This window comes from Phytophthora ramorum, assembly GCF_020800215.1.
Source record: "Phytophthora ramorum isolate Pr-102 chromosome Unknown Phyram_PR-102_s0001, whole genome shotgun sequence".
NCBI lineage: Eukaryota > Oomycota > Peronosporomycetes > Peronosporales > Peronosporaceae > Phytophthora > Phytophthora ramorum.
The window spans coordinates 1,971,852-1,992,762 of record NW_027150647.1 but is presented as its reverse complement, the minus strand read 5'-3'; the positions used below and the strand labels follow the sequence as shown (position 1 = coordinate 1,992,762).

The 20,911-nt window shown below is 54.1% G+C and overlaps 3 protein-coding genes across 3 annotated transcripts; 1 reads left to right on the top strand and 2 right to left on the bottom strand.

Moving 5' to 3' along the window:
* Window positions 1-7,413: 7,413 nt before the first annotated feature.
* KRP23_362 (Anoctamin-10) lies at window positions 7,414-9,681 on the bottom strand (the record flags this gene model as incomplete). The annotated part of the gene is made up of 1 exon (XM_067888274.1): window positions 7,414-9,681. One exon carries the CDS (start codon window positions 9,679-9,681, stop codon window positions 7,414-7,416), a length of 2,268 nt encoding a protein of 755 aa, XP_067750919.1.
* A 5,452-nt stretch (window positions 9,682-15,133) lies between these two features.
* Window positions 15,134-17,074, top strand: KRP23_361 (putative adenylate cyclase regulatory protein; the record flags this gene model as incomplete). Its single annotated transcript, XM_067888263.1, has 1 exon — window positions 15,134-17,074. One exon carries the CDS (start codon window positions 15,134-15,136, stop codon window positions 17,072-17,074), a length of 1,941 nt encoding a protein of 646 aa, XP_067750918.1.
* A 378-nt stretch (window positions 17,075-17,452) lies between these two features.
* On the bottom strand, window positions 17,453-19,095 carry KRP23_360 (Glutamate synthase 2 [NADH], chloroplastic; the record flags this gene model as incomplete). The annotated part of the gene is made up of 2 exons (XM_067888251.1): window positions 17,453-18,829; window positions 18,904-19,095. The coding sequence occupies 2 exons, from the start codon at window positions 19,093-19,095 to the stop codon at window positions 17,453-17,455; spliced, it is 1,569 nt and encodes a 522-aa protein (XP_067750917.1).
* Window positions 19,096-20,911: the final 1,816 nt, after the last annotated feature.

Below are 20,911 nucleotides of genomic sequence, written 5' to 3'. Positions count from 1 at the left end.
ACGGGTCTCCGGCCTTCATGCAGGCCATAACAAGCAGCATGATGAAGCACAACGTCCAGCCGATGATCATGAACGGACGACGACGGTAACCCATGATGGGGAGGCAATCCGTGATCATGCCGTAGAAGAGCTTGAAAGACCACGGCAGGTTGAGCAGCACGGTGGCCGACACCACCTGCGTGCTCTCCATGTTGAGGTAGTTGAAGAGGAACGGGTAGACCGTACCAGGCAGTGTGCCGTAGATCATACCCACAGCGGCGTACTGCACAATGATGCCGATGTACTCGCGGCTCCAGACGTTGATGGCACCGCCGGCACGCAGGGCACCGCCTTCGATGTCGATGTCGGGGGTCTTCATCGGCTCGAAGCCCTTGCCATGCGGGGACAGGCCAGCGGCCACGGGCGACAACACGTCGAGTTTGTTTGTTGGACTTGCCATGGCGCTGGTGTCGAGACGTCAAGAGGTCAACGTTGCTCGGAGATGCCCAATTGGGGAGTGAGTTCGTGAGAGGGTCCGGCGCAGCAGCCACCGCTAGCATGGCATCAAGTGCCTGTGATGCTACAGAAAGAAGACGCATCTACGACAGCCACCCAGCCGGTCTGTCTGTCACGCGGAGGCTTCGTTAGGTTGATCCCGCTCCACGTTGCTTTGCCTAGCTTGTATCGTCTGGTGATAGGGAGGCAGTCTCGAGGCACCCGCCATTTGGGATCTGTATCAAGCGCCCGGTTATCGGCGACGACGCGAAAGGTTGACAGCAGCGAGCGTGTGGTGCGCACGCCCGGCACCGCAAGCAAGATGGTGAGTCGCAATCGAGACGATGCACGCGGTGATACCTTCACTTTGATTGAAGCGCTTCGTAAAGAAATAGGCGGGTCGCTGATACATACAGACAATCCTCTCGGTCGTGATATCCTGAGTAGTGATACCCTCCACGGAGAGATATGGGGAGGGCTCCCGATGACCGTCACCATACAAGCACGAGTCAAATATACCTCTACCCTCTAGTTACTGGTTTGTGATACAAAACACGTCATTATCACTATTCAAAGGTGCTTAACTATTGTTAAGGTCCATTTGGTGCAGGACGTCCGAAGAAGTCGAGCATCGACTTTTGCTGCTTGTGGCCTTGTCTACACGCAAGCTCCTCTCTAAATACTCGCTGCATCGTTCGAAGCCCGATAACGTCCCTTGAACGGACCCCCATCGCACCGGCGGTAACGAAAAGTTGTGCTATCCATTGAAGACGCTCCTTCAGCTCCTCTGTGGACAGGTTTTCGGGCGTTGGATAGGTTGAAGAAGTGCTTTCTTCTTCTTCGTCCTCGATACCGCCATCACCGACATCTTGACCGCACCCATTCTCGCGCTCTGAAGACTCGACCCGGCAGAAATCTTCGTCCGTTGGTTCATCCGCGAGGATGTTCTCGTCCGGTGGGTTCAGCAGCTCTTCAACCGACATCGGATTCGAGGGGTGGAGACGCGTCAGCATCTCTGCCAGCTCGTTCACGATGTCATCCTCCACGCCCGGCTCGGCGTACTCGCACGTGTAGTAGTCAAGCAAGCCAGTCTTCTTCCAGCAGTTACTGAAGACGCTGGGAAGCAGGGCGTTCCAGCTCTCGATGCTCCACAGTACTGCCTGCTGTACGTCGACGCTGTAGAGCTGTTAAGTTCAAATGTACCAATTTTACGGCACATTTCTGCCTTGTAATAACTCCAGCGAGTGATAATGTGGTGGTTCCCGACGCTATCACAAAGGAGAGGATTGTCTGTACATGTATACCGCTGCATGTACCTGAACGCTTTGGTGCATGTAGTGTCATCGTCGTAGGTTACATGCACGCTTACTGACAAAAGCATACACGGCGTCCCCAATGGGAATCACCATTGGTCCGCCGAGCAACACGAACGCATGGTGCGAGCGATTTTTCGCTGAAGGATTGAGGGCTCTGTGAATTCAATCTGCATGGTGACTCCGTCAGGAAACCAACTTGAATCGAGAAGACGACCGAGAGGGGGCGCGATTCGTGCTCTACACGTAAAATCCAGAGTCGTGGCCTCGCGGAAGGCAAAAGAGCTCAAATAGGCTGGTCTGCCCTTTGTGGAGACCTGATCGACGGGACTCGTTCGAACTGCCATCGAGCCACATGCACTTTGCTGATAAGTTAGCAACAATAAAAATCTTGCGGGGCCGTGCGTTTGAAATGAGAGAGATCCACCGATTCATTTCGAAAAGAGGTGGAACGAGCTCTTAGTGGGTCGACAGGGCCATCGAACGCTACTGCAAAACTACATCCGTCATTCGCGCCATCTTGGTTTACATACTGACCCCGTTACCTGCGCTGGCCCTCAGTCGGTTCGTTGGATAAAGTTTTTTTTTCGAATTCTATAGACCGCAACGATTTTCCTGATCAACTTGTACATCGTACATGTACCGGTTCACGGTAGCTCCTAGACTGATGATGTCCACTAGAACGGGCTAAACGGGCTTCCGCCCCACCTTGGGAAATGCGATTAGTTTTCCACTGGTGCTCTCTCCAACTTTTGATTCACGGGGGTGTCTTGTATGGCCATGCACATTAATGACCGTATTTGGAGCTTCGCGAGATGTACAATAGTTCGAGCATTATGACTACGACCGCCCGAAAACAACGGGATCTTCAGCCTCACAGAGAAAATTCATGCTGGCAAACCAGAGACACACGACATAATGCCTCTGGTCCTCCCTGTGGCTCAGAGCCCAGCAGTACTTGTATTTGATGTGGCTTCGCTGGGGAATGTGAGGCTACGAGCTTACCGCACACTATTCCAGTGTATAGCACATGTAAATATGAAGGCATCAGACAAGTCAACGAGTACGATCCGAGCCGAATGGTTCCAAGTATCTCCCACCAACCTCAAGTGCTCCATCTCCGGGTACAGTGATAAACGGAGTCGGTGACCGGCTGACGGTCTCGTAAAATCGTTTGCTGGCTAAAGAACCCAAGAAACTGGTCGTGCAGGGATTACAGTTGCTCTTCCATTGCGAGTATTTGACCCTCATTTAAATGCCATTCCGCTCGCATCTACTTTGAAATATTCTCATTTTTCGGCGCCGCAAGTTCGCGTTTTCTCCATTGTACCAATTATTATATCGTTTGTGTAGGAACTCAAGTGTAGTTGGTGCAGGCCAACAGCTTTTCGAGCTAACGTTAACAATTTTCTTGACGTGCCAAGCATCTAGGTTTATTGCTCATTCTTGTTCTCAATCAGTGATTGTTGCATTCTTCTGTGCTAAATATTTTAATACCAGATAGTAAATATCTGATGTTTTGTTGTGATCGTATATTCGAGTCTTCCTCTCTTCAGCTCATGGAATGAGATTGCTTTAAATTTGCTGGCAAACCTATCGTTGTACAACTGTTGCTACATATGTGCGTGAATACCAGTGCTCTCTCGGGTATGGAAGACTTTGCTGGCACACGATGACAAAACTAGATCCATGCCTGATAAGACAGAGAAGCGTCCTCGTCGAATGCTATTTGTCCCTGAACGGGCCAATTGCGTCTGGAAGCGTTTTTAATTACTTCTCACCGTTGAAGGTGTATTCGCCCTGCTAGAAAGAGCAGTGGTGTGTCAGCGACCTGTGGAGCTGAGGTGCCAACTACGCTGTCTTTTTCACTGCTAGCATCTCATTTACGTAGAGTTCGTCGTCCAACTACCGGTAGTTTTCGTCACTTTTAAATCGATTAGCGTTAGAGAGGTGACTGTGGTATTTTCTGGAGATCTGTTCTTTTAATTCTTGTGAGTGTATTCACAACAACTGCCAGTTCAGGCGAGGCTGTTTCTCGAGATTTTGCTTTTGGCCTACGAACTCTTTCATCTAGGTGAGACCCGGCATGCTCAGCAAGAAAAACTAGGGTGTCGGCCTCAAGTCTTTGCTTTGGCCTCGCTCGAACGGGATTTAATTTTTCGCCAACAGGAAAGAGTTCACGCACGTCTTCATGTAGAAATTGAAGCTGTTGACCAGAACATGTGCGGGAAGCGGCAAAGCAGCTAGACAAGCTGAGCCACAACTACACGCACATGTAATTCCCACGAGATGGATTCCGTAAGAAAGCAAAGCATGAAGCCTTGAAGGCTTCCCGGAAGCCTTCCGCGGTCTCGGTGAAGATGCACTGCGGATTGTCTGCTCGGAACGACAAATCGGATCGCTACCAATCGCTACATCGGCGGCAACGCAGTGAAGAATGCATCCCAAAGGAAAATGATATTTTACATGAGGTATTGTAGATACACGTACATTTGCATTTTCCTTGGAAATGAATCCTGTTAAACCTTCACCCGATCGGCATCAGGCTAAAGATCCTATTAAAATAACATCTGCACAGAATTTTTCAGTCGAACACGACTGTCGAAGGCTGGAGCCACACGGTCTCACAGGTTGTGCCTATCGCAAGCCGAATTGATCAAATGCCAATAACAGGATAAGTGCCAAGAACTTGGCATAGAGTTCTATTGTACGGTACAGTACTTGCCCTTGAACAAGCACACCCAAGTGTTCACAGTGACGACTTTCGACAGCTGGAGACCCAGAAGAATTCCCGAATGGAGTCGCGTCTCCTTTCAACCGCACGAAGGTCTCGGGTCCATTGTCTAAAGGCTATAGTATAGTAGTAGACAAGTTGCAAGCCTGAACTTTCAGCAAGCAATGGCGTAAAGTATGCTACTGCAGCTCCTCCAACAACCGGCATGAACTGAAAATCGCGTCTGACCGAGCTTCGAGGCGGCACGGCAACTGCGTTTATCTACCAGCCGAACGGGGTCGGATAAACGTGAACCGTGCCTTGCTGTCGCCCGATAGCCGCACGTTGAAGCTATTGAACATAAGAAGTTCCTTTCGGTGGCTGACGCTGGAGGTATCGAGTGCAGAGCAACAGGTGGCAACATTAGTCTTGCGATTTGCGCCACGTTGCATTGCTCACACGTTTTATTGACCAGGGCTGAGATGTATACTTGCTGAGTCCCATGTGCATCCGTACGACCGCTGACGTATATAAAACGTATAAGTTTAGGTATAGTTGGCTCTGGTCAATAGGCAGAATATCGGCAACCAAGTTGCGCCTCCCAAAACTACAGGCTTTGTGCGGGAGCTTGGACTCCCAATCGTTGGCGTGGTGCCGAGCGTCCTGGAGAGATTGAGGTTGTAGTGTTGACGGCTTTTCGGTCTGGAGGGCAATAGCAGACGTCCAGTCAGGTCACCCGCGTTTCCTGTTGTTGCACCATGTGCTCCGACATTCCTAGTCGTGCCAGGTGATCTGCTGATCAAAGTTGAAAAGACCAACAGCGGACTCGCTCAGTTCCGCTTTTCGCCGAAAGTCAGCAACCATAGTGCCGCTACTCGAAGAAACGATGAACACGACGCCGCGCAAGAAAATCGACTTGCTCGCACCTGCACCGGCAACTGAATTCGCTTATTCGCCTCGAAAGGAAAACGAATGGTACCTCAACACTCAGTCGCCGCAGGAGTATGACGGCGGTGCTCTTCGGGAGGGAGGGGAGGTGAACATTTGGAGTCGTGAATACATCGGATTGGTCGCGCAGTACGCCGCGGTGGGTATGATCTTCGGAACTCTGCCCGGCACAGTCTACCCGTTCCTCTTCAACTACCTCAACATGGAAGGCACGCAAGTCGTGTCGGCTGTGGTTCTGCTCAACATGCCGTGGTCGTTCAAGATTTTTTACGGCATGATCACGGACTGCGTCCCTATTTGGGGGTATCGACGCCGTCCGTTCATGGTCATCGGATGGACCCTTTGTTTCGCGATGCTGCTTGTCATGGCCTGCATGGATGCCGGCGCTCCATACTTTCCGGACAACAAGTACGCGACGATGGATGAATCGGAGCTGACCCCTGAACTCGTTGCGACTTTCAACGACTCGGCACACCACGTGGGCGGCAAGTTTATCGTGCTTATGATGATCGCCGCCATCGGCTACGTCGGAGCCGATGTCGCTGCTGATGCCATGATGGTGGAAGTAGCTCAACGTGAACCGGAGTCTACGCGCGGATACACACAAACCACGATCTACATGATCCGCACGGCGTTTGTGACCGTTTCCAGTATCCTCACTGGTTTGGCTTTCAATGGCAAAGACTACGGGGGTGACTTTGACTTCTCGCTGAGTTTTCCTCAGCTTATGGTTATTCTCACTATCTGTTGTCTTCCAGTGATCCCTCTCTCGTGGTACTGCATCAAAGAGGAGCGCCATCCTGGCGTGATTTTCCGTGATTACATGGCTGAACTCTGGCACCTCATCCAAACGCGCCCGGTGTACCAAGTCATCGCGTACAAATACTTGTCGGGCATTTTCGAGAACTTCACCATCACTTGTGCTGACCCCATGCAGTCGTACTGGGCTGGGGCCACCCCACTCAATCAAAAGGTGATGGCCATCATCGGCAACGGCATCTTCGCCCTCACGCTTTACTTAACTGGTAGATATGGTCTCCACTGGAACTGGCGATCAATGCACGCCATCACGATCGTCTCAGTCACCATCATGGACTTCATTGTAACGATGCTCACGACGTGGGACGTCCTACGCAACCAGTGGTTTTGGCTCGGAGTGCCCGTGGTGGAGAACCTTCCGAATGGCATCTCTTTCGTGATCGGAACGTACGTGATCGTGGAGCTGGCCGGTGAGGGTAACGAAGGTGCTGTGTACGGACTGGTGGGATCGATCTCCAACATCGCTATTCCCCTGGCCAGCACGCTGTCGAAGAACGTGGACAGCTACTTTGACGTGACCAACGCCGATATTGTCGAGGATTCGACCCATGTGCGCTGGGATGTGACGTACGTCCTCATCATCCGGTACGCTATGAACCTCGCGGGACTTGTCTTCCTGCCGCTCCTCCCGCGCCAGAAGGCTGAGACGCAGCAGCTCAAGCAAAACGGTGGCTTCAGTCGCTTCATGGGAATCCTGACCTCCATCTACTTCGCGTTTTCACTCTGCTGGACGGTCATGGTGAACATCATGTCCATCTACCCATCCACTTCATGCCTAGTAATTGCTGGTGGCACCGGCTGTGACTCAAGTGGTAGCCAGTAAACCACTAAAAAGTGTGTGGGAGTAGTAGCATTTTTCTGTAATTGAAGTCGACGTTATTTTGGTTTGAACAACTTCAGTTCTATATCCCAGCTTCATGGCCGTAATAATTAATCATGCCACCCACATCAATGGGGATGTTAACTCCGCAAAGCAGCAAGCGAGGCTTCATTGCTTTTTGCTGAAATTTCGGCCAGCGGTAACACTGGATTCTTGCCGAGTGACGAGGTAACTGGAACTTCAGGAACAGCCCAATTCAACCAAGCCTTGATAACAAATATCACGTGCTCACAGGCAACGATGAAGGCAAGGCGCTGAAGATCCGTTCACGTTGGCAGAAGCTCGTCAAGCTCGTAGGTCCACACGAGCGCACAATTGACCACAACAGCCACGCCTGCGAAGCTCACGAGCACTTTTTCCCATACGCCAATGCCTCGTGCGTGCTGGGCAACCGGTCGCTGGTAGCCGTGTCGGTTCACAAGCTTGAGCAAGTCGGATCGACTCTCGATCGTGTTATTCAGCCAAGCGAATGCTGCAGCCAGTGGGAATACTGGGCTGTAGAGAGTCACATAACCGAATTGCACCATGAGCTCCTTGTAGTCCGCGAAGGAGTCACGGTACGTAGCTTGCCGCTTTTGCATAAGCACACGTGCTAACCGCTGCTCAGTAGCAGCTTTAACGACATCCACCCGTTCCCGTTCCCGCTTGGCTCTCAGTTGAGGGATTGAGCTTTTTCGCAGGAGGCGGTGGCTCTCTTCAATGAGGTCGCTCTCAAGGCTCTCAAGACTCTGCCGACGGCGTCGCTTATTCTCCGCGGTAAGGACCTGCCCACCCACCGACACAGCGAGTGGAAGTCCTACCTCCTTGAAATTGTCGAGTAACTGCGTTGCCACCAGCAAAATCCACAAACGCTCACGAACTCGATCCAGCCTTCGCACGTAAAAGGCGAGAAACCACAGAGACGCGTTGCTGTTCACAAGATGAAACGGCATTCTCTTTGCCACCAAATGCGCTTCGTGCTCATCGAGCGTCCGGTAGTTCTCAAACTCCGTAAGTTTCCGTGCTAGCAACTGGTACAGGTTGTCCATGACGTAGATGATTACAGCATTTATCACACTAGGGCCGTGCGAAACGAATGCACACGTTGCTGCGTCGTTACTTGGTATCCAGTTATCAGCAACGTAACTCCAATATCCAGTACCAGCGATACCCGTCTCGATATGCTCCGTTTGAGCCCATGCCTGGGTGCAGCTTTCACTATAGCTCGCTCGTAGACGCTCTGAGAGCACATGCAGTCCAATGACATAGCCACCAACCAAGCAGCACATGGACACCAGCAGTGGAACAGCCAAAAGTTGCCGAAGAAGCCGCTTGTGGTGCGGGAAGTCGAAACACCGAGCACCAGTCACCGGATCCTGCATCCACTCGCCCTGAAACTGCATCCGCGTTGTCGCGTGCAGCGATGACAACACACCGTCATACCCCCACGTAAATTCCACTTCTCGTTGTCGGCGACGCCACATATCCGCAATCAGAGAGGTCCCAATCGCCACCAGCACACAATGCACGGTATAACTCGGCGCCAAATTCAGCATGCCAAGGACGTGCACGACAACCCCATAGACACTCGGCAGCAGCAACATCCTCGTGTAGAACGCGAGCCACGCGAAGTACATGGCGATCCTCGGTCCAAAGTACGCGTAAATATCCTCCAGCGGCGGCAGCGCCAACGAGCTCTGCGCACCCCATCTCCTCGTCAGCTGCCGCCTCGCTTCGTCTCGATGGAGCGGATACAGCGCCACATTTGTGAGCCCTTTGGCGTTCATCACCTGTGGCAGCAGCTTCTCTCGTGCACTCAGAAGCACCGGTGCGCCAGGAACATTCCCGTGCCCTTGCGCGTGCAAGCAGCACACGTCCAGCTGCAACCTGAGCTCGGTCAAGATCAATTTACACAGTCGTTGGCACTGCGCCGCGCCCGATAGAGGCAGCACATGGCTCCTGAAGTCCGCGTGCTGGGTGACCCACGGGGCCAACTGCGTGGCCACGCGTCCGGCCCACGCGCCGCTCTCCGTGACGCTTTGGTCGGGCACTTCACTGCCAATCGTGAGTGCGTAGGCCTGTGTCTCGGTCTGATTGGCCGCCAGAACCTCCGAGTCGGGCGTCTGCAGCATGTGGACAGCTACGCGACATCCGGCGGATCTCAGGGCGCTGGCGGTCACTTGCACCAGAGCGTGGGCGTCCTCCAGCGTATCCTGGTGGACGTTGGTGTCCATCTCCGCGTACAAACAGAAGTCCGCTTTATCCTCCACGAGGTTCTGGGATGGGGCGAAACGCTGCAGCTTCAAGTGGCCACCAGAGACGGGCGCGAGGACCTCCGCCGGACTGCGACGTCGCTTGCCGCTTAGTGTAGAGGCGTTTGGCTCACTGGGTTCATATGCGGCGACCTTCTTTGGCTTGGAGAGACGCTGTAGCGCGGAACGAGACGGCCGCGTGAGCACCAGAGGCCGGCGCCGACGAGACAGAGACTCGGACGTGTGTACGCGCGACTCGGAAGCGGAGGAGAAGGCGGCAGGGTGACGCCGCCGGACCTCCATCGCGTCCCGATCACTTGGCTTCAAAGAACGTATCAGCTTCAGTGGTAGTTCACTTTAGTGACTTGTGTTTTTCTCCATAAATGTACCCATATTTCGCGAAGCAGAGCATGATGAACGAGCATACATGTACGACTTGTTCTCTGCGGAGTGTACTCAAAGGAAGGAAGAGCGAGTTAAGCTAATACTGCAAAAATACGATGAGGTGTGGGTCTCAGGCCGGCAACATGTACACGACTGGCGGAAGTTGTCACCGTCTCACCTGCACGGCTCAGCATTGGGGCCTTCGTCTCACTTAGCAACTGTGCAGTAAGGCGTCGTGATCCACGGCTCGCTCGACGACACGTTGAACGAAAAGCTCGTGATACACCGAAGAGTTTCGTTGGCATTAAATGATCCCGCGGTTGCTGTCATGGTTCTTGTCAACAGAGTTAACAGGCAGCAGATCAATCGAGCGATCGCATTACCGGTATTATTAATACACGTATGCAACACCCAGTGGAGATGAAGTGTGCGAATCAGTTTGCTTTGCCCGAGGCTCTGCACGACTCCCCATCGTTTCCTGGTCCCAAATGTCCATCAAGGTAGTGGCTGTGCTGTAAAGGTCTTACGGTACATGTATTGGGTACTGTATTGGTAACTGCACCGCACTATCAATCCCAGCTCCGAGGGCTGCACGAGATGTGTACACCCGGTCGTTTCCCTTTTCCCGGTCACTCTCACTTTCCGTTTTAGGGAGCAACCACAGCAACCATAGTGCCCATACTCGAGGAATCGAAACACTCAACGCCGCGCAGGAAGTTCGACTTGCTGGGGTCGACTCCGTGGAGCGACTTCACCTGCTCTCCTCGGAAAAGTGAATGGCACCTTGACACCAAGTCGCCGCAGCTGTATGAAGGTGGAGCGCTTCGGCAGGGCGGTGAGGTTGACATCTGGAAGCGCAACTACATCGGACTCGTTGTGCAGTATGCCGCGGTGGGTATGATCTTCGGTACGCTGCCCGGCACAGTCTATCCGTTCCTCTTCAACTACCTCAACATGGAAGGCACACAAGTCGTGTCGGCTGTGGTTCTGCTCAACATGCCGTGGTCGTTCAAGATTTTTTACGGCATGATCACGGACTGTGTTCCTATCTGGGGCTACAGACGTCGTCCGTTCATGGTCATGGGGTGGACGTTGTGTTTTACGATGCTAGTCGTTATGGCCTGCATGGATGCCGGCGACCCTTATTACCCAGACAACAAGTACGCGACGATGGATGCCGAGGAGCTGACTCCTGAACTCGTTGCGACTTTCAACGAGTCGGCACACCACGCGGGTGGTAAATTCGTCGTTCTCATGATGATTGCAGCGGTGGGGTACGTCGGAGCTGATGTCGCTGCTGATGCTATGATGGTGGAAGTAGCTCAACGTGAGCCAGAGGTTACACGGGGATACACACAGACCACGATCTACATGGTTCGAACTGCGTTTGTGATGGTCTCCAGTATCCTCACAGGTTTCGCTTTCAATGGCAAGGACTATGGTGGAGACTTTGATTTCTCGTTAACTTTTCCGCAGCTCATGGTGGTTCTCAGTTTATACTGTTTCCCCGTGATCCCCATTTCGTGGTACTGCATCAAGGAAGACCCTCACCCGGGCGTGATTTTCCGCGACTACTTGGCTGAGCTTTGGCATCTCATCCAAATGCGCCCGATGTATCAAGTGATTGCGTACAAGTTTCTTGCTGGCATTTTCGAGAACTTCACAATAACGTGTGCAGACCCGATGCAGTCGTACTGGGCAGAAGTCACACCACTGAACCAAAAAGTAATGGCGATCCTGGGCAATGGTGTATTCGCTATCACGCTCTATTTGACTGGCAAGTACGGTCTCCAATGGAACTGGCGAAAGATGCATGCTATCACCATTGTCTCGGTGACAATCATGGACTTCATTGTAACGATGCTCACGACATGGGGCATCGTGCGTAGCCAGTGGTTCTGGTTGGGAGTGCCCGTAGCTGAGGCTCTCCCGAATGGTATTGCTTTCGTGATCGCGACATTTGTGATGGTGGAACTCGCGGGCGAGGGCAACGAAGGCGCCGTGTATGGCCTCGTGGGATCGATCTCCAACATTGCGATCCCCCTGGCCAGCACATTCTCCAAGAACGTGGGCAGCCATTTCGACGTGACCAACGCCGATATCGCTGAAGATTCCCATCACGTGCGCTGGGAGGTGACGTACGTTCTCATCATCCGTTACTCCATGAACTTGGCCGGACTTCTTTTTCTCCCGCTACTGCCTCGCCAGAAAGCGGAGACGCAGCAGCTCAAGTTTAATGGCGGATCTAGTCGTTTTATGGGAATCCTGACCGCATCCTACTTCGTATTTTCGCTGTGTTGGACCGTCATGGTGAACATTATGTCCATTTATCCGTCTACCTCATGCCTAGCGATCGCTGGAGGCGCTGGATGTGACTCGAGCGGTGGTCACAGACATTGACGTTTTTAATTGTGTCGTGCTGTGATTTTTTAATGGTAATCGTGGATTTTGTACTTAAGCTTTCTGTTTCATCTGAGACTCGCTGCTCGAATTGTGTGGGAACTTTTATCATCGATTTCAAGGAGCTGTTGTGGTGTGATGGAAATCTGACAAAGGAAAAGCTGCTGTATATTAAGTTGAATGTAGTGCGGCCAATTCTGCTACAGCTTGCTACAACGTGTACGGCAATCGCTCAGCGAGCGTTTTGCCCGTAAACTCGCCCAGCTATCCAACACATGGAAGTTTAGAAGAGTCTCGTTGTTGAGTCTTGGTGCTTCAAGCGGACGAGGATGGCAAGTCCTTCAGGATCGCGCCTTGCAAATGCTGAAACCTGTACAGTACTGTAGCTACATATACACGAAAGCGATTAGATAAAAATCGTTGGTTCGAGAGCTGCATATTCTCCGCAGTAGTGATGTTTTCTTGAACACTTCGGTAGTTTGCCGACATTGTGCCTGCGTTGGGACTAATCTCTTGGTCCGTCGCACGATAAGCTACACGGTACATTCGGCCACAAGGCAACATGCGGTGATTGCTATCTGCAGCGATTTGGAACCCGTAGTGGTGATTAAAGATTTTGCTGTCCGCCGCCCTTGGCTCTGCACAACTCCCCATCATTTCTTGGTCCCAAATGTCCTGCAAGTGTGGTGGAGGATTTCACTTGGGTGTTTTCTAGCAATCTTCGTGCCGCCTTTTACGATTAAAGACTGCTTATGGCAGACTGTCGGTGACGAGTAACCTGATGGATTTGGATCCAGTTTCTCACTTTCGTTTTTCAGTGCTAGACGGCAACCATAGTACCGATACTCGAAGACCCGATGCGCACGACGCCGCGCAAGAAAATCGACTTGCTGGCGCCTGCACCGACAACTGAATTCACTTATTCGCCTCGAAAGGAAAACGAATGGTTCCTCGATACTCAGTCCCCGCAGTTATTTGAAGGTGGCGCGCTTCGGCATGGCGGCGAGGTGAACATTTGGAGTCGCGAATACATCGGCATTGTCGCACAATATGCCGCTGTGGGCATGATCTTTGGTACGCTGCCCGGCACAGTCTATCCATTCTTCTTCAACTACCTCAACATGGAAGGCACACAAGTCGTGTCGGCTGTGGTTCTGCTCAACATGCCGTGGTCGTTCAAGATTTTTTACGGCATGATCACGGACTGTGTTCCTATCTGGGGCTACAGACGTCGTCCGTTCATGGTCATGGGGTGGACGTTGTGTTTTACGATGCTAGTCGTTATGGCCTGCATGGATGCCGGCGACCCTTATTACCCAGACAACAAGTACGCGACGATGGATGAAGAGGAGCTAACCCCTGAACTCGTTGCGACTTTCAACGAGTCGGCACACCACGCGGGTGGGAAATTTATCGCGTTGATGATGATCGCTGCGGTGGGGTACGTCGGAGCCGATGTTGCTGCTGATGCTATGATGGTGGAAGTAGCCCAACGCGAGCCAGAGGCTACGCGAGGATACACGCAGACCACGATCTACATGGTTCGAACTGCTTTCGTGACCATCGCCAGCATTCTCACTGGTTTGGCTTTCAACGGATCGCACTATGGAGGAGACTTCAACTTCTGCCTGTCCTTCCCTCAGTTAATGGTGATCCTCAGTGTTTGTTGCTTCCCCGTGATTCCTCTCTCATGGTACTGCATCAAGGAAGAACATCACCCAGGCGTGATTTTTCGCGACTACTTGGCCGAGCTCTGGTATCTCATCCAAACACGCCCGATGTACCAAGTGATAGCGTACAAGTACTTGGCCGGCATTTTCGAGAACTTCACCATTACATGTGCAGACCCGATGCAATCGTACTGGGCAGAAGTCACACCGCTGAACCAGAAAATTATGACAATTGTGAGCAACGGCGTTTTCGCCATCGCACTGTACTATACTGGCAAGAATGGCCTCCACTGGAACTGGCGAAAGATGCATGCTATCACCATTGTCTCGGTGACAATCATGGACTTCATTGTAACGATGCTCACGACATGGAATGTCATACGCAACCAGTGGTTTTGGCTCGGAGTGCCCGTGGTGGAGAACCTTCCGAATGGCATCTCTTTCGTGATCGGAACGTACGTGATCGTGGAGCTGGCCGGTGAGGGTAACGAAGGTGCTGTGTACGGACTGGTGGGATCGATCTCCAACATTGCGATCCCCCTGGCCAGCACATTCTCCAAGAACGTGGGCAGCCATTTCGACGTGACCAACGCCGATATCGTCGAAGACTCGACCCACGTGCGCTGGGAGGTGACGTACGTTCTCATCATCCGTTACTCGATGAACTTGGCCGGACTTCTTTTTCTCCCGCTACTGCCTCGCCAGAAAGCGGAGACGCAGCAGCTCAAGCTCAACGGCGGCTCTAGCCGTATTCTGGGGATCGTGACATTATTGTACTTCATCATCTCGTTGGGCTGGACCGTCATGGTAAATATCATGAGCATTTACCCGTCCACATCGTGCCTACCGATCGCTGGTGGGTCTGGCTGCGACAGAAGTGATAGTCATTAGAACTTGTTTATTGCTGCATGCTGTTGAAATAATACCTTAACCATTCAAATGTCCCCTTCACCTTGACCTCTTTGAAACTTGACATTTGTCGCTAGGGAGGCAGAGGATGCATGCCGCCATGCGTTACTTGACAACATGGTTTCCGCTGTCTGCCGCACAGGGATTTGACCCGCACGCACCACATGCATCCGGCGGAATACAGCTCCTGAGACGCTTGCAATAGCGTGCTCCAGGTGGCAAAAACAGCTATTGTTGAGACCATATGAAAGTTTTTCAAACCATTGGGAAGCTTTCACTCTGCACGATTCGATTGCACCCCGCACTCCACATTATCTCTCGGAGATACTCGCCACCTCGTAACAATGCAACACCAATCGAGTCGTGACGGTGAGTGTCACCTCCAGCACACGATGCCCGTGGAGCTCTGGGATGGGCACTTGATCCCATTCCTCTCGTTGGACGAAGCGGTGGCGTTGGCAGAGCTCAATCGATTCTTCTACGACATCGTGCACAAACAGATTCAGATTCAAGCCGAGGCCTCGCTGGTGTGCACCATTCCAGAGCTGCTCCGAGTGTTGAGGAAATGGCACAACCTGCGCAACGTGGCTTTTCAACCTGTCGGCGATGGACCGGAGATACACGAAAGCATTCACTACAACGTGAACGCTGCTGGTGGCCTCATCGTCGACCACCAGGACAACCAACCCGCCCCAGAGCCTGAACCAGCTCAAGTGTCGAACGAGAGCTACACCGACGAAGACGGCGTGAGCATTCCGATGCGGTATAGCTGCCCCAAAGTGCTTCGAGATTGCATCCAAGTCGGCGACAACAGCCAAGTGAGGCGGTTGAACTTGTCAGGAATCGTGCGCGTGAATTTATTCGATGGGGTGAATCGCTTGCGGGAGCTTGGACTGAGCGGCTGCAGCCAGATCGACGGATTGCACTGGTTGTCCGGCATTCGCGAGGTGGACCTGAGCTACTGCAGTTTTCTTGAGGACGTTTCGTTCCTGAGTCATTCTCAGCACGTGGACTTGTCCTATTGCCACACTGTTACAGACCTCACACCGCTGGCAAAGTGCGAGTCGGTGCATCTCAACGTGTGTCGCGGTGTCAGCGATGTGAGCCCGCTGAGTCATGTGCACCGTCTAAGTCTGCGTAATTGTCCCGACGTAAGTGACGTGAGTGCACTCGGCAACGTGTACGAGCTGAATCTGGGTGGCTGCGCGAATGTGAGGAACGTCAGCACATTGGGCAATGTCCACGAGTTGAACCTCTCCGGCTGCATCAACGTGACCGACGTCAGCGGCCTCGGCACAGTTCACACTCTCAAACTGCGCAAGTGCTCGGGCATCGTCGACGTCTCGGCACTCGGCGGTGTACAGGACTTGGACCTCACAGGGTGCATCAACGTCACGGATGTGAGCGCACTAGGACGCGTGTCCAAGCTCCAGCTTGCGCTCTGCAGACACGTGAGCGACATTTCCGCGCTGGGCAGTGGTGTACAGGAGCTTTCGCTTCGGCAATGCGACGCGGTAACGGACCTCTCGGCGCTGAGAGCAAGTTGCAGTCTACGCGAGCTCGAGCTCTCGGGCTGCACGGGATTTACAAGCTCCGAGCTGCAACATCTGCCTGCACTTGACCGCCTTGTGCTGTCACGATGCACCCAACTGACAGAACTCGATGGCCTCACTCGCGTACGCGAGCTCGACGTGAGCTTCTGCAAGAACCTGCGTTCGCTCGGGTCGTCACTGCGCCAAGTGCACAGCATTGGGGCCTACCGTTGCGAAAAGCTCGAGGACATCAAAGTGCTGGCGAAGTCTGCCGAGTGCCTGACAAAGGTGAACCTGTCCGGGTGCAGTGCCATCAGCGACATCAGCTTCCTCGCCGGAGCGCAAGACGTCGACTTGCGGTTCTGTGACGCCCTCCAAGATGTGCGTCCGCTGGCCCAAAGTGCTCGGATCGTCAAGCTCGCTGGATGCTCCAAGCTCGTGGACGTGTCACCGCTTGCACACGCCCGCGAACTCGATCTCAGCTACTGTCCCCGCATCGAGGACGTCTCGGCCTTAGAAACGGTTCACACGCTGTCACTGCGCCACTGCCCGAACGTCCGCGACGTCACTGCGTTGGCCAACGTGCACACGCTCAACCTCTCCGGCTGCGTGCAGCTTGAGGACGTGTCGGCTCTGCGAAACGTGCACCAACTCAATCTCTCGGACTGCTGCAAGGTGACGGATGTGAGCATGCTTACTGGCGTCCGGGTGCTGGACCTGCGCTACAACCGGGTGAACGACGAGGTCCTGAAAGACGGGGTCGCGAAACTGCGCGGCCGAGTGCCCATCATCCGCATGTAGAGCTCTCATCCAGTAAAGCCGAGATGTAACACGTAGATGCTCCATTCATATCCACGCTCATTTGATGTCCTCCGTTTGCGCATTGACGGTCTCGACGCGGATTCCTCGACCACTTGGCTGGTCTTGAGACGGATGCATCAAACAGCAGATGCAACTCGTTTCCAGCGGATTCACCTCTCTGCTATTACAATAATTATCCCTCATCTTTACATCGCTCTGCTCGCTGCTCATATCGCCGCGCTGTTCTCTGCTGATTCCCTTCCAGCTACGACTTTACCGCCGTGTCGTCGGCTGCAGGCGACGCCTTCCACTTGAAGGCATCGATGTGAGTTGTTGATGCGATTGTCTACCGGTACATACTGTCTTCTGAGGATGAATTTAACCGAAGCGCTGGTTCTGGGACACCTCCGGCTGGAAACCCTCCTGCAGGAAGTACTTCTCCACAGCGTCCGCGACGCCGCGGCCCTCGTTGATGGCCCACACCACCAGCGACTGGCCGCGCCGACAGTCACCAGCGGCAAACACGCCCTCCACTGACGTCTGGTAGTTGCCGTATGCAGCGCGGATGTTGCGGCGCTGGTCCACCTCCAGGTCAAGATCCTCCGCGATCTTCTGCTCCGGGTGCACAAAGCCCATGGCGAACAGCACCAGGTCGCACGGAATCTCTTCCTCCGTGCCTGGGATCTCCGTGATCTCGTTGGTCTCCGGGTTCTTATCGCCCAGGATCGTCACCACGTGGGTGATCTCGTTGTCCTTGTTGCCCTTGAACGCCTTCGTGACGCGGCTGTACTTACGCGGGTCGTCGCCAAACACGGAGCGCACCTCAGCGTGGCCGTAGTCGACACCGTAGATACGCGGGTACTCCGGCCAGGGGTTTTGCGGGGCGCGCTGGACGGGAGGCTCCGGGTTGTGCTCCAGGTTCACCACCGACTTGCAGCGGTGACGCATGGACGTAGCAATGCAGTCCGTGCCCGTGTCGCCGCCGCCAATGACCACGACGTCCTTGCCCTCGGCCGTGACGAAGTTACGGTCCCAGCCGCTCTGCAGCTTGCCGTCCACCGTCAGCAGTAGCCGCTTTTGGTTCTTGGTGAGGAATTCCATGGCGAAGTGGACGCCCTTGAGGTCGCGGCCGGGGATGTCCACGTCGCGCGGGACGGTCGAGCCCAGCGCCAGGACGACGGCGTCATTTTCAGCCTGCAGCTTCTCCACGGGCAGTGAGACACCGATCTCGGCGTTCGTGACGAACTCGATGCCTTCCTCGCGCAGAAGATCCACGCGACGGGTCACCGTTTTCTTCTCCAGCTTCATGTTGGGGATGCCGTACATGAGCAGGCCGCCAACGTGGTCCTCGCGCTCGTAGACCGTCACCTGGTAGCCCTTCTGGTTGAGTTGGTCCGCGGCCGCGAGACCTGCGGGGCCCGAGCCCACAACGGCCACACGGAGGCCGTTACGGCGCGGGATGCGGGGCACGATCCATCCCTCCTCAAAGGCGCGGTCCACGATGGCGTACTCGGTGTTCTTGATGGTGATGGGGTCATCCACTAGACCGGCGACGCACGCAGACTCGCAGGGCGCGGGGCACACGCGGCCCGTGAACTCGGGGAAGTTGTTGGTCTTGTGCAGGCGGTCGATGGCCTCCTTCCACTCGTCGCGGTACACGAGCTCGTTCCACTCGGGGATGAGGTTGTTCACGGGGCAGCCCGTGTTGGTCTGGCAGAAGGGCGTGCCGCAGTCCATGCAGCGCGCGGCCTGGATCTTGCGCTCCGTGGGGTCGCGACGGCCCGAGTTGATCTCGTTCCAGTCGTGCACGCNTGCACGCGCTCGTTCACGTCGCGGTACGGGTCTGCCTCGCGCTTGAACTCGATGAAGGCGCGCGCACTGTTGATCTCGCCCTTGGAGCCGTCGCGTTTGGCGAACACGGGCTCGGCGGCCGTGGAGGACGCGGCGCGGCGCAGCTGCGACGTCGCGCGGGACGCTGCGGAGGAGGAAGAGGCCAGGCGCTGGCGCACGGCGGACTGCATTTTACGGACCGGTACAGGGATTAAAGGGCTCTGCTGGGTGGTTCTTCTTGGCCGGAGCGAGTGCGCGCGAGCGAGTAAATTGCGGAATGACATGGCTGAAGCGGAGCGGAGCCGTGAGACCCGTTGTGAATGCTCATCTGTGTAAAACGCGAGGCCACTTTTACCTTCTAGGACTAATAATACCGCAGAGCGCAATTAAAACAAATATGAAAATTGTTTTATTATGTTTTGCACTTGAGAGGGTAATGAACAGATTGTAGAGAAATATCATATTACAGAAATGATGCTAAGGAGGGTATCATGATCGATCTCGAAAACGTCCCCACAAAGGTCCCCAAGGCCTGGTCTTTGCACTATGGCTCGAAATCAACTCTCGCAGGTGGGGCGTGGACCGTCGGAATTGGATACCCACGCGACGCTGACGACTCAACGGCCGCCCTCGACCCCGGTATAAATATATCCTCTGAGCGCGAAACGGAGAGCGGACACTCGTCATTTTCGCTGGCTGCACGCTCCATTTCTCGAATAGACAGACTGGTAAGTTGCGCACCCTGCTCAAGCGCATATCTGCAGATTACATGGGTTTCGAAAGGATCATGAAAAGAAGAGGGAAAAGGGGGATGGGCATCCCTCGGATTGGACAAACATGGTCGAAAAAACAGACTGCTGCCACCGACGCGCCCCACAATGCACACTTCCTGAGCCGATCCCATGTACCGGTGTGAGGCGTTCATGGCAAACGCAATGCACCACGGTCTCCGCTGCAGAAATCGACTGGTGTACATGTAGTGGGCTGCACAATAGCTTTTCTCCTCGGTCGTCTTTCACTGTCTTCAATACAGCGCAATTATCGCACTGCCCAGGGCAATAAAAATAGCGGTACACCAGTCTGTCACGGATGCTTCGACACGTGAAAGTCAAGTCTAACGTATCCTGCCAACGAGGCCAGACCAAAACCATTGGCGATGCCCACAGCCCGCTATATCTGCAGGTTGCTGCCACCTTCTAGCGGCCACTCGTCATTGAGCACAGCCAGCCAGCAACGGTTCCCTCGCTGGGCAGGCAAAAAATGGGTCGACCGTCGATCAAGTTCAGGCTTGACCGCACGCCTTGAAGTTGAAGTCGCTGGTCGTCAAATCCAGCGCCTCGCAGAACCAATCGCCCAGCGTGTGCACTCCACCTCGACCGTCGCATCTCGCAGCTGGCTCATCGAAATGGCTCGTCACGGTTCCTTTGCGCCCGAACTGCAAGCGGTCCTTCAAATCTGCGCGTTCGACCAGAGCAAAGCTCTGCCTCGTCGCGTGCGGTTCACTGGTTGAAGCAGATCGCCGCGCGATGGTGAGAAACAATAGACGGGGTGCAGGCGCTTGAACTTGGCTTCCCTCGCTTGAACATCGCGCCGGAATTCGGCCCAGTCGTGCGCTCGAGCGCCGTCCGGCTGGTTCTCAGCTCCGTACATCTTGCCGCTTGAAGATTCGGCGCCTTCGGACTTGCACTGCTGCATGCTCCAGGACTGCAACTTGCAGTGCAAGATAGGATCCCTCGCCTGTTAAACCGTGTTGGTTGGCTGCCTCGTCGCGTTTTGCACGAGTGGCTCAACGTGTTTGAAGCTGCAACTGCAACGATAGCCGCGACAGGATGGTTGCCCTCGCTGCCAGCACGAATCAAGCTCTCACTCAGCTGGGCAGCTTTCCTGTCTGCCACGCGTTCGGTTGGCGCTGCCACCTTTAAACACTGCTGTCATTTTCAAACAAGCTCGAATTCATTCTGTTTAATATCTAGGCGGGGTCCTTTGCTGCATTCCTCAAGTCTCTGT